A 12,500-nucleotide genomic window follows, 5' to 3' on the forward strand; every position below is an offset into this window, starting at 1 on the left:
CTTTCAAATTGCCGTATTTAAACTTATCCTGTCAACACCCACTACTACTACTACTACTACTACTACTACTACTACTATTACTACTACTGTTTCATTTTCTTTCGTGATTCTCTCTCTCTCTCTCTCTCTCTCTCTCTCTCTCGTTTTTTTCCCTTTTCCTTCTCCTTTCCTTTAACTTTCTTTCTCTTTTTTTCCTTTTCAACACCACCACTACCACCACCACCACCACCACCACCACCACCACCATGTTTTATCTTATCAATACCCAATAAGTGTACCACCACCACCACAACGTGATGTAGATAAAGAAAAGGAATAAAGAAAAGGAATAAAGAAAGGAAATGTAGAAAAATATTAATAAGCGATAGAAAGAGAAAAGAAAATGGGTTACTACTACTACTACTACTACTACTACTACTACTACTACTACTACTACTACTACTACTACTACTACTACTACTACTACTGCAACTCACCCCAGCCTTCACTGCTCGGATGATCTCTGCTCTGAGCGCTTCTCTCTTTTCCTTCTTCCTGTAAATGAGAAGAGAGGAGAGAGAATTAGAAGAGAAACTATGTTGAAGGGAAGAATGAAAAAATATATATTGTTTTGTTTTATTGTTTTGTTTTGTTTTGATTTTTCTTATTTTTCTTTCTTTTGTTTTGTGTCTGATTTTCCTTCTTTTTCCTTCTTTATTTCCTTCTTTTCGTCAATTTTCCTCTTCCTCCTTCATTCCTTCCTTCCTCCTCCTTCTCCTGTTTTCTTTTTCCTTCTTCCTCCTTCTTCTTTTCGTTCTCTTCCTTCTTTTCGTCATTTTCCTCTTCCTCCTTCATTCCTTCCTTCCTCCTTCTCCTGTTTTCTTTTTCCTTCTTCCTCCTTCTTTATTTCCTTCTCTTCCTTCTGTTCGTCATTTTCCTCTTCCTCCTTCATTCCTTCCTTCCTCCTTCTCCTGTTTTCTTTTTCCTTATTTCTCCTTCTTCCTTTCCTTCTCTTTCTTCTTTCTTCTCCTTCTTTTCGTCATTTTCCTCTTCCTCCTTCCTTCCTTCCTTCCTCCTTCTCCTGTTTACTCTTTCCTTCTTTCTTTCCTTCTTTCTCTTCCTTCTTTTCATCCTTTTTCTCCTCCTCCTTCCTTCCTTCCTCCTCCTACTTCTGTTTTCTTTTTCTCTCCTCTATGTCCATTTCCTCATCTTCTTCATATTTTCTCATTCTCTTCCTTCCTCCTCCTCCTCTTCCTTCTTTCCTTCTCCTTCTTTTTGTCCTTTCCTTCCTTCATTTTCTTCCTGGTCTCATTCTTCATATTTTCTCAACCTCTTTTCCTTCCTACTCCTCCTCCTCCTCCTCCTCCTCTTCCTCTTCCTTCTCCTCTTGACTCACTCTCTATATTAAATTTTCTAAGTCACTTTATGAGTCACCTGAAGATATATTTACCTGCCCTAATGAGTGACTCTCTCTCTCTCTCTCTCTCTCTCTCTCTCTCTCTCTCTCTCTCTCTCTCTCTCTCTCTCTCTCTTCCCTTAACTTCTATCTATCTATCTATCTATCTTTTCACAGTATTACATTTTTTTACTAATCTACTTTCCCTTTCCTGTTCATCCTCCTTCCCTCTCCCTCTCCCTCTCCCTCTCTCTCTCTCTCTCTCTCTCACCTGACCACTACTGCAGAAGCGTCATACTCCTCCAAGTTGTCGTCAATGAGGGCTCGGTTGGCCTGCGCGTCGTGTACTCTCACCTGCGTCGCTAGCACCTCCTCCAGGCACCCTTCTAATTAGCGACAGGTGTGGGGAGGAGAAGGAGGAGGAGGAGGAGGGGGGTGGATAGGGGAGACAAAGGAAAGGTTAGTATATGAATGTAGGAAAAGAGGAATAAGGTAGAGGAGAAAGGTAAAGAAAGGAAGGGAAGGGTGGATTGTACGAAGGGAGGGTGGAGGAGAGGAGAGAGGGAAGAGGGAGAAGGGAAGGGAGATAAAAGGGAGAAAGGGAAGGGAGATGAAAGGGAGAAACGGAGAGGAGAGAGAAAGGTAAAATAATGAAGAAAAAAAAAATGAAGTTATAATGGAAGAGAGAGGAAGAAAGAAGAGGAGGAAGAGGAGGAGGAAGAAGAGGAAGACAGGGTGAGAGAAGAAGAGGTTGAGAATAGATAGAGAAGGAAAAAGTAAATAGATGAAGGGAAATGTTGTTAAAGATAGGACGAAGGGAGGGAGAGGGAAGGGAGATAAAGGGGAGAAAGGGAGAGGAGAGTGAAAGATAAAATAAAGCAGAAAGAAAGGGAGAGGAAGAGAGAAGAAGAGGAGGAGGGAGAGGAAGACACGGTGAAGAAAGATGGAAGGAGAAAGAAAGGAGAAGATGGTAGATAAAGAAGGGAAAGATTAGAGAAGGGAAAAGAAAGAAAAGAATGAAAGGAAGAATATAAATAAAAAAGGAATAGGGAAAGAAAGGGAGGAAAAGGAAATAAGGGAGAGAATGAGGGAAGGGAGGAAAATAGAAAGGAATGCAAGGGAAGGGAGGAGGAGGAGGGAGGGTGAGAGAGAGACAGGTGGCGAGAGAGAAAGATGACAGGTGTGCGTGGAGGAGGAGGAGGAGGAGGAGGAGGAGGAGGAAGAAGAAGAGGAGGGGGAGGAGGAGGAGGAGGAGGGAAGATAAAATACATGAGAAATTGCTTAAGATGACTGATAATAAATAAATAAATAAATAATAATAATAATAATAATAATAATAATAATAATAATAATAATTTCATATCATTAATAATCTTAGTTTTAGCAGCAGGATTAATAAAGCTGGTGAGAGAGAGAGAGAGAGAGAGAGAGAGAGAGAGAGAGAGAGAGAGAGAGAGAGAGAGCATATAGAATTAAACAGCCAATCAAATATTTTTCACACCATTATTTTCCTTATTTTTATTATTATTATTATTATTATTATTATTATTATTATTACTATTATTACATACAGACACACAAACAAACAAACAAACAAACACATTAAAGATAAACAAGAAAAAAAAAGAAAAATAATGATAATAATGACAAAAATAATGGCAGTGGTGGTGATGAAAATGGTGATGACAGTGAAAGTGGTGATGATGATGGTGGTGATGACAACATAATGATAGTGAAAGTGGTGGTGATGATGGTGGTAGTGGTGGTGATGGTGGTGGTGATGATGGTGGTGGTGATGATGATGATGGTGGTGGTGATGATGGTGATGACAGGGGTGTAAGTAGCCACTCTCAACACCAAAAACACTAGAACAACACCACTAACTCACTTTTACTCTTGGCTTTGACGAGAGGGTTGTGGTGGTGGTGGTGAGGGTGGTGGTGGTGGTGGTGGTGAGGGGGGCGGGGGTGGTGGGGAGGGGGGGAGAGGGCGTGCTTGGCTCCTTTACCCTTAGTTAAACCTGGAGGAGGAGGGGAAGAGGAGGAGGAGGAGGAGGAGGAGGAGGAGGAAAGAGGTAATGTGTTTAATTAGGGAAAAAACGGGAAAAATTAACTTGGGAATTGGTCTACTTATTTTTGGGCTATTTTTGGGGTGATATTGGTATTTTGCTAGTTGGGCTATTTTTGGGGGGGTTGGGCTATTTATGGGTGCTACTGGTATTGTGCTGGTTGGGCTATTTTGGGGTCCTATTGGTATTGGGCTAGTTGGGCTATTTTTTGGGGGGGATTGGGCTATTTTTGGGTGCTATTGGTATTGGGCTAGTTGGGCTATTTTGGGGTTCTATTGGTATTGGGTTAGTTGGGCTATTTTGGGGGGCTTGATTATGGAAGTATTATGTGAGAGTTGCTATTTTGGTGACCATTGGGCTATTTTTCGGCTAGCAAGTCGTGGGAGAGGGGGGAAGGGGGCTATTTTTGGGACTACGTGAATGTCGCTCTATTGGGTTAGAGGGGCTATTAAACAATTGGGCTATTTCCTAGTGCTATTAATTACTGGGCTATTTTCTTGTGCTATAAATAACAGATGGGCTATTTTTCTCATGCTCCTAATAATAAGGCTATTTTTGCAGCGCCAGGCTATTTTCTAGTGATTTAAATAACATTCGAGGTATTTTACTAATGCTTTTGATGATTGGGCTATTTTTAGTGCTATTAATGACTGTTGGGCTATTTTCTATTGATGCAAATAACTGTTGGGCTATTTTCTAAAGCTCTAAATAAATGCTGGGCTATTTTCTAGTGATTCAAATAACAAACGAGCTATTTTTCTCATGCTTTTGATGATTGGGCTATTTTTGCAGTGCTATTAATGACTGTTGGGCTATTTTTTATTGATACAAATAACTGTTGGGCTATTTTCTAAAGCTCTAAATAATTGTTGGGCTATTTTCTAGTGATTTAAATAACAAACGAGCTATTTTTCTCATGCTTTTGATGATTGGGCTATTTTTGCAGTGCTATTAATGACTGTTGGGCTATTTTCAGGTGCTACAGGGCTATTTTCAGGTGCTATTGGGCTATTTTTCACTATCAGAGCCACTCACTATTTTTTTTCACTCTCCCTAACACTAAAAACCCACTCCTAACGCCTTCACCATCACCACTTTCTCTACTCACCGTCATCGTTAGGCGAGGTGGGGGTGGAGGTGGTGGAGGCGGTGGTGGAAGTGGTGGAAGTGGTGGCGGTGGCGCGGGAGGTCAGGGGTCGCAAAACGGAGCCCAAAATGTCATCTATATTGGTCAGTTTACCTGTCGAGGGGAGGGAGGGGGAGGGGAGGAGGGGGGAGGGTCGAGGGGGGGAGGGGGGTAAGGACAGGTGTGCAGAGAAGTCATTAAGTCTTCCACAGGTGACTTGTAACGCTAATTAAGTCTTCCACAGGTGTATGAACAGGTAATTGAGGTCTTTAGATAAGTTTAAAAAGGCTAATTAGATTTTTCTCAGGTGTTTTTTTAAGGTAACTAAGTTTGCAAAGGTGATTCATAACGCTAATTAAGGTCCTTCACAGGTCTATGGCAAGGTAATTGAGGTCTTAGATGTGTTTAAAATGCTAATTAGATCATTCTCAGGTGTTTTGGTATGTTAATTAAATCTGCAAAGGTGTTTATGAGGATAATTAGGTCTTTTTCAGGTGTTTTTGTAAGGTCATTAGTCTACAAAGGTGTTTCTAAGGATTATTAAGTCAATCTCAGGTGTTTAAATGGCTCATTAGGCTTTCCAGCGGTGTTCAATGCGCTAAGTAGGTCTTTAAAAGGTGCACTGTGTGGTAATGAAGGTCTGTCAGGTGTGTCGAGGTAATTAGGTCTTTTCCAGGTGTGATGTTGGCTAATTAAGTTTATCCAGGTGTCAAGGTGGGGTGTGTGCTAATGAGATGACAGGTGAGATAGATAGATAGATAGATAGATAGACTCAAAGACAATGGTGTGTGTGTGTGTGTGTGTGTGTGTGTGTGTGTGTGTGTGTGTGTGTGTACTCACCTATGAACACGGACAGGTTCTGCCTCGCGCGCTGCCTCAGGGACTCCTTCTTCCCCTCCACCTCCTCCCCTGGCGCCTCCACCGTGGGCTCCTCCCCCTGGGCTGCCTCGGGGGCCCCGGGCGGGGGGGTGTAGCCCAGCAGCTTCTCCATCTCGTCGAAGTCGTCGCGCACGTCGAGGCTGAGCAGCGCGTCGATGTCCTCGGCGAAGCTCACGTAGTTGGGGTCCTTCATGCGCGGCATCTCGGGGCTGGACGGCCACTCGTAGCCCTCCGTGTCGTTCTGCGTGTCGTAGGCGTCGGAGTAGCCGTAGGCGCAGGGGCGGCGGCGGGACAGCTCGGGGCTGGAGGGCCACTCGAAGGTGTACTCCTCCTCCGTCTCCTCGGCCACGCGCGGCATGGACGCGGCCGCGGCGGTGGTCGTGTTGTCGTCGGACCACGCCAGCTCCGGCTCCGTCTCGCTCTCGTAAGCGTTGCGCATCGCGCGGCGCCGCGGCAGCTCGGGGCTGCCGTCCGGCCACACGAAGTCGCTGGCCGGCTCCTCCTCCTCCTCCTCCTCCTCGGCCTCACTCGCCTTCTTCTCCTCGTCTTTCGCCTCCTCCTTCGTCTCCTCCTTCGTCTTCTCCTCCTCCTCCTCCTCCTGCTTCTCCTGGGCAGTCTCTTTCTCCTTCTCCTCTTCCTTCTTCTCCTCCTCCTCCTCCTCCTCCTCTTCCTCCTCCTCCTCCTCCTCCCCGGCCGCCGCCGTCGAGGGCTGGCGCCGCGGGGGCGGCTCCGGGCTGCCCTCGGGCCACGCGAAGGTATCCAGCGAGTCGCTCTTGGCGGGCGCGGCGGCCAGGGCGGACCGGGAGCTGCTGCGGCTGGCGGCGGCGGCCAGGGCGGACCGGGAGCTGCTGCGGCTGGCGGCGGCGGCGGCGGCGGAGACCAGCGAGGCGGAGGACGGGTCGCGCCGCTTGTACAGGCTGGCCAGGTCGGTGCGGGAGGCGGAGCCCTCGGCGGGCCACTCGAAGGCCTGCAGCTCGGAGGCGGGCTCGGCGGCGCCCTCGGAGCTGGGGCGGGACTCGTGTTCGCGGCCGTCGGGGCTGGTGCGTGCCCCCAGCTCCTCGGGCGGGGCAGGGGGCGACTCGGGGGGCGGCGCCGGCGCCGGGGCGGGGGCGGCCTGGCCCACGCTAGAGCGGGACCGCCTGAGGGAGCGGGACTTGGTGAGGGAGAAGAACTGCCCCTCCTCGCCGGCACTCTCGCTGGACGAGTCCGACGAGTCCGACGAGGACGAGGAGCTGGAGGCCGCGCGGCGCCGCGCCCGGCCCGGCAGGCTGCGCTCCCTGGCGGGGCCCTCGCCGATGTCGATGTCCGGGCCCAGCGCGAGGCGGCGGCCCAGCAGGCTGCTGCGGGAGCCGCTGCGCGAGGCGGCCACGCCCTCCGCCACGCTGCCGCGCGAGGCGCTGTGTGAGGGCGAGCGGCCCGCCCCTGACGAGGACTGCCGCACGCGGCGCGGGGAGCCCTCCACCGCCTCCCCCGAGGAGCCCCGCTGCACGCGCGGCGAGGCCCGCGGCGACACGCGCGGCGAAGCGCGCTCGCCGGCCTCCTCCCTGGAACTGGAGCCGCGCCGCCGCCGGGGCCGCAGCACCACCGTCACCAGCGGCACCTCCTCGCTCTCCGACGAAGACGAGGACGAGGACGTGGTGCTGGCGCGGCTGGTCTGCGAGGCCTGCCGCTGCCGCCGCAGGGACCCGCTCCGCCGCAGCGCGTCGCCCTTGCCCTGGGAATGTTTCCGCTCCACCATCACCTTGCCCTTGGAGGACGCGCGCTCCACCGCGGGGGGCACCGGGGGCCGCTCCTCTAGCCGCTCTTTCCTCTCCCTCTCTCTCTCCCTCTCCTTCTCCTCCTTCTCTTGTCTTTCTTTCTCCTCCCTCTCTTTTCTCTCTTTTTCCTCCCTCTCTTTTCTCTCTTTTTCCTCCCTCTCTTGTCTCTCTTTCTCCTCCCTCTCTTGTCTCTCTTTCTCCTCTTTTACCCGCACTCGTTCTCTCTCCCTCTCCCTCTCCTTCTCCTCCCTCTCCTTCTCCTCCTTCTCCTTCCTCTCCTTCTCCTCCTGGTCCTCGTCCTCCGTGCTGGAGTCGTCGCTGGAGTCGTCGCTGCTCTCCTCGCTGGACTCCTCCGCCAGCTTCCCCGCGGCGGGCAGTACTACGGTGGTGGTGGTGGTGGTGCTGGCGTCCCCCGCGGGACCTGACCGGGCCAGGGGGGTCGCCGCGCCCCGCCCGTCGTCCTCGGCGCCGCGCTGCCGCCGCAGCCGCCGCAGCGCCTCCCGCTTCTCCTCCTGCTGGCGTCGCATGGCCTCCGTGTCGGCCGCCGCCAGGTTCATGTTGAGCACCGACTTGCGGCACTCCTTGTTGCCCACGCCGGGGGGCGCCGCGGCGGGGGCGGGGGCGGGGGCGGGGCTGGTGACGGGGCTGCGGGCCAGGGAGGCGGTGACGGTGGGGCTGGCGGCGGGGCTCCTGCTGCGGCTGGTGGGGGGCTTGGCGGGGGTGAGGCTGGGGCTGGAGGGACTAGTAGGGGTGGTGGGGGTGGTGGTGGTCGTGGTGGAGGTGGTCGTGGAGGTGGAGGTGGTGTCCCTGTCCCTGAGCCACTTGGAGGAGGCGGCGGCGGCGGCGGGGGCGTGCAGCTCCGTGGAGGCCGTGGACAGGCGCGAGGACAGGCGGAAGGTGGGGGGCGCGGCGAGCCCTGAGGCGGGGGACGTGGCGGGCTTGGCGGGCAGGGCGGGCACGGCGGAGAGGTACCGGAGGGGGCGGGTGGTGGTGGTGGTGGAGGTGGTGGGGGCAGTGGAGGTGGTGGGGGTGGTGGAGGTGATTGGGGGTTTACTCGTGAGGGGGCGGCGCACCCTACCACCGCCCCCACCACCATCGTCATCATCAGTCTCCGCCGCTGAGCTGAAATCCGCAGGTGCCTTGTTCCGGAGACTGGTGGAGGGGGGGGTGGGGGTGGGGGGTGAGGGGGGGCGGGGGGTACCGTACACCCTGCTCCGCCACCCGCCACCCCCCGCGTCACTGTTCTCCCTCGAGTACACAGGCTTGTAGGGAGCGTCGCCCCCCGTCGCTGCGTCCCGGTCCCTCAGGTAACTATTGGACCGGGTGTAACTGCTGTACCGGCTCGATCCGTACCCGGACCCGTAACCAGACCCGTATCCGGACCGGTTCACATCGGACCCGTACCCGGACTTCGCATCGGACCCGTACCCGGAGCGGTCCATGGGGGTAGAGGAGAGGCGGGAAGTGTAGGGGGAGGGGGAGGGGGTGGTGGGGGAGGTGAGGGGGGAGGAGCGGACCCGGGTTGGGGGGGCGGGGGACGGGGCTTTGGAGGGGGCGGGGGAGGGAGCGGAGGAAAGTTTGTCTCCATATCTGCTGCTGTAGCCTCCCCCTGGAAGAAAGATGGAGAGAATTAAACATGGAGAGAAAAATAGATAGATAGATAGACAGACAGACACAGATACATAAATAGATAGATAGACAGATAGATAAACACACATTGATAGATAAAGACAGATAAATAGATTGATAGATAGATAGACAGACACAGATACATAAATAGACATAGACAGATCGATAAATAAACACACATTGATAGATATAGATAAATAGATTAATAGATGAATGGTAGAAAGATAGATAGATATTTGCCATGGTGAATGACACACACACACACACACACACACACACACACACACACACACACACATACACACACACAAACACACATATAAACTCTACCCTCACAAGTAACTTTGAAAGAGTCTGCCTTACTAAAACACCATTTTCTCTAGTGAGGCGAACAGAAAACGAGGTGCGGGACGGACATCTCGCACTATTCACAAAAGAAGCGCAAAGAAAACGGAGAAAAAGCTAAATATGGAACTTACAGGACAAAATAAGATAAATTCCACTACAACTCCGTACAAAATAGCCATGAAAAACGATTACTCAGAGGCAGTATTAATATCACGAAAGTCACAGGGGAAATTAACACGTCAGACATCTATATATAAACAATGACGACCCAAAACTGAAGAAAACTGAACCTGGAGGAAATTTTTAATGGCTAACCAAACTAAACACGTAGAACACAAAAAATGAGGTTGAACAAGGGAAGGAAGAGTTGAAAGAGGATGAAGAAAGGAAGGGAGATTATTGAAAGAGTGAAAGAGATAAGGAGAGAGGGAAGGGCGAGGATAGAGGAGAGAAAACGTAAGAAAGATTGAGGAAAGAAAAGTGGATGAAGGAAGGAGAGGAAGGAAGGAGGAAAGGAAGGGAGAGAGTTGAAAGAGTGAGAGAGAGAGGGAGAGAGAGAAGGGTGAGGATAGAGGAGAGAAATCGTAAGAAAGATTGAGGAAAGAAAAGTGGATGAAGGAAGGAAAGGAAGGAAGGAGGAAAGGAAGGGAGAGAGTTGAAAGAGTGAGAGAGAGAGGGAGAGAGGGAAGGGCGAGGATAGAGGAGAGAAATCGTAAGAAAGATTGAGGAAAGAAAAGTGGATGAAGGAAGGAAAGGAAGGAAGGCGGAAGTGAAGGAGGAACAGTTGATATAAAAAAACACAAGTACTTATAAAAAAAAAACTACCAACATCAAAATAAAGAGGAAAAAAACAGGACATAAATAAACAATGACGACGCAAGACTAAAGAAAACTGAACCTGAAGGAAATTTTTAAGGGAGAACTACACTAAAAAAAATAATGGGTTAAGTCAACTAATTATAAAACACAATTCAGAGGGAAAATGACGTCACAAAACTATAAATAAGCAATGACAATCCAAGACTAAAGAAAACTGAACCTGACGGAACTTTTTAAGGGTTACTCCACTAAAAAAAATAATGAGTTAAGATAAATAACTATTAATAAAACACACTTCAGGGGGAAAAATGATGTGTTATATAAGACGTCACAGAACTATAAATAAATGACAGACAAAGAAACTAAAGAAAACGGAAGCTAGATGAACTTTTTAAGGGTTACTCCACTAAAACTAATAATGAGTTAATACAAATAACTAATAATAAAATAATTCAGGTGTTATATAAAACGTCACAGAACTATAAATAAACAATGACAACCGAGAAACCAAAGAAAACCGAGCCTGAAGGAAATTTTTAAAGGGTAACTACACTAAACACGTACAAAGACACAAAAACTACCATACATATAAAAATAACTCTTAACATCATAATTCACAGAGGAAAACATCACGTCAAGTATCTATAAATAAACAATGACAACCAAGAAACCAAAGAAAACCGGGGAAGGAAATTTTTAAAGGGGAACCACACTAAACACAAAAGTAGGGTTAACTCTACTAAACTAATAATATAAGAAAATTCATATGGGAAAACAGTACGTCAGGCAACTGTAAATAAGAATGACTACTTAGATAACGAAGAAAACGGGTCAAAACAGAATAATTTAATGGGGTACGACACTAAACAAGCATCCTTAGGTGAACCTCAAGATTAAGAACAGGAAGAACAAAAGGAACAATGGCAAGAAGAAGAACACGTAGTAGAACAAGAACAGGAAGAGGAAAACGAGAACAAGAAGAAGAACAGGAAGCACAAGATCAAGAACAGGAAGAAAATAAACAAGAGGAAGATAAAGAAGAAGGAGAACAAGAACACGAATTAGAACAAAAACAAGAACAAGAAGAAAATGAACAAGAGCAAAATTAAGAATAAAAGAAGACGACGAAGAAGAAAACCAAGAAAACAAGAACAAAAATAACAAAAACAAGGATAAGATGAAAATGAAAACGTGCAAAATTAAGAAAAAAGAAGAAAAAAAAACAAAACAAACAATAAAATAGAAAAAGAGCAAAAATTAAGAAGAAAAGAAGAAGACGAAGAAAACCAAGAAGAGAACAAAAAGAACAAAAACAAGATGAAAATGAACAAGTGCAAAATAAAAAAAATAAGAAAAAACAAGTAAACACAAACAAAAAACAAGAAAAAGAGCAAAAACAACAACAAAACTCGATCTATACCTGTACTGGAGCCATATCCCGTCGAAAGCCTATCCTGCGATCCTGTAGAGCCCTTAGAGTATCCTGCGAGCCTGTCCTGCGCGGCGGAGAGGTCCCTGGTGACAGCCGAGCGGTAGGATACGGTAGGAGTCGTGGAATCCTTCGAAGCACTGCCATAGCGACTTGTGTAGGAGGGGGAACTTAGCTGTAGGAGAAGGATAGTGTTAGGATGTTGTAAGGATGTCGTAAGGGGGTGCAGAGTTAGTGGTGTATGTTATAGCTGCGCGTGGCCCCGGTGCTCATCTCTGTGTTATTGGGTTTTGAGAGTGGTTAGATCGTGTATTTGTGAGATTGAAGGTTTTTTTAACGGTTTGTGAGTGAATGAAAAGAGAAACGATGATGAAAAGAGTTAACCGAGACAACAGAAAGTTAGATAAATGAAGGGAAAAGAGAATATAAATAAGTTAAATTCTAAGTTTGTGGAAGTCAATCTTTTTAGAGACAGTTTTAAAGACTATGAAAAATATTACAGTTGAGAAGAAAGTTAGATAGATGTAACAGAAGAAGAGATGAAGTAAATTTGTTCTTTTGTATTTGTTTTTTGTTTTTTACAGCATAGGACACAGTTCAAGGGCGACTGTAGGACTGAAACCTCTTTAGATACTACTTAATATGTATGCCAAAGGGGATTGAAAAAACAAAACATGATTGGAATAGAAGAACATAATATAAGCATGTTGAATCGTGTTTGTTGTGAGATCCAAGCCTCTTCAGATCGGATCCAGATGTCTATTTAGAGGATTAAGGAAAGAATCAAGACAAAGAAGAAGAAAAAAATGTTAGTGACAGATAGATAGAGAGGACGAAATGAATGTAAATAACTTACCCTCTCATAAATCCCAAGAGCAACCATCCTGACCACCACCTCTCTCTCACTCTCTCTCTCACTCTCTCTCTCTCTTTACTGGCCCTCTAGCAAATTCTGACTCACTTTATATATGCAACGTGTGAGTCTCTCTCTCTCTCTCTCTCTCTCTCTCTCTCTCTCTTGGCATACGGTAGGAGTGAAGTCAGAAACTGTAATGTTCTAGAGAGTCAAA

At 48.1% G+C, this 12,500-nt stretch overlaps 1 protein-coding gene across 48 annotated transcripts in view; it reads right to left on the reverse strand.

Moving 5' to 3' along the window:
- Positions 1-12,500, reverse strand: part of LOC126982218 (uncharacterized) — a 103,994-nt gene that overhangs the window by 70,216 nt on the left and 21,278 nt on the right. For 44 of the 48 annotated variants that reach the window (XM_050834169.1, XM_050834168.1, XM_050834137.1 and 41 more), the window contains 6 exons: positions 11,422-11,605; positions 5,410-8,814; positions 4,552-4,683; positions 3,264-3,395; positions 1,647-1,761; positions 477-534 (listed from right to left, as the gene is read on the reverse strand). In XM_050834169.1, the coding sequence (XP_050690126.1) occupies positions 477-534; positions 1,647-1,761; positions 3,264-3,395; positions 4,552-4,683; positions 5,410-8,814; positions 11,422-11,605 (4,026 nt within the window). Of the gene's footprint in view, positions 1-476; positions 535-1,646; positions 1,762-3,263; positions 3,396-4,551; positions 4,684-5,409; positions 8,815-11,421; positions 11,606-12,286; positions 12,340-12,500 lie in introns of those variants that run through there. The other 4 variants (XM_050834170.1, XM_050834128.1, XM_050834147.1 and 1 more) reach the window with 4 other exon arrangements.

The sequence above is a fragment of the Eriocheir sinensis genome, chromosome 50 (assembly GCF_024679095.1).
Source record: "Eriocheir sinensis breed Jianghai 21 chromosome 50, ASM2467909v1, whole genome shotgun sequence".
Classification (NCBI taxonomy): Eukaryota; Metazoa; Arthropoda; class Malacostraca; order Decapoda; family Varunidae; genus Eriocheir; species Eriocheir sinensis.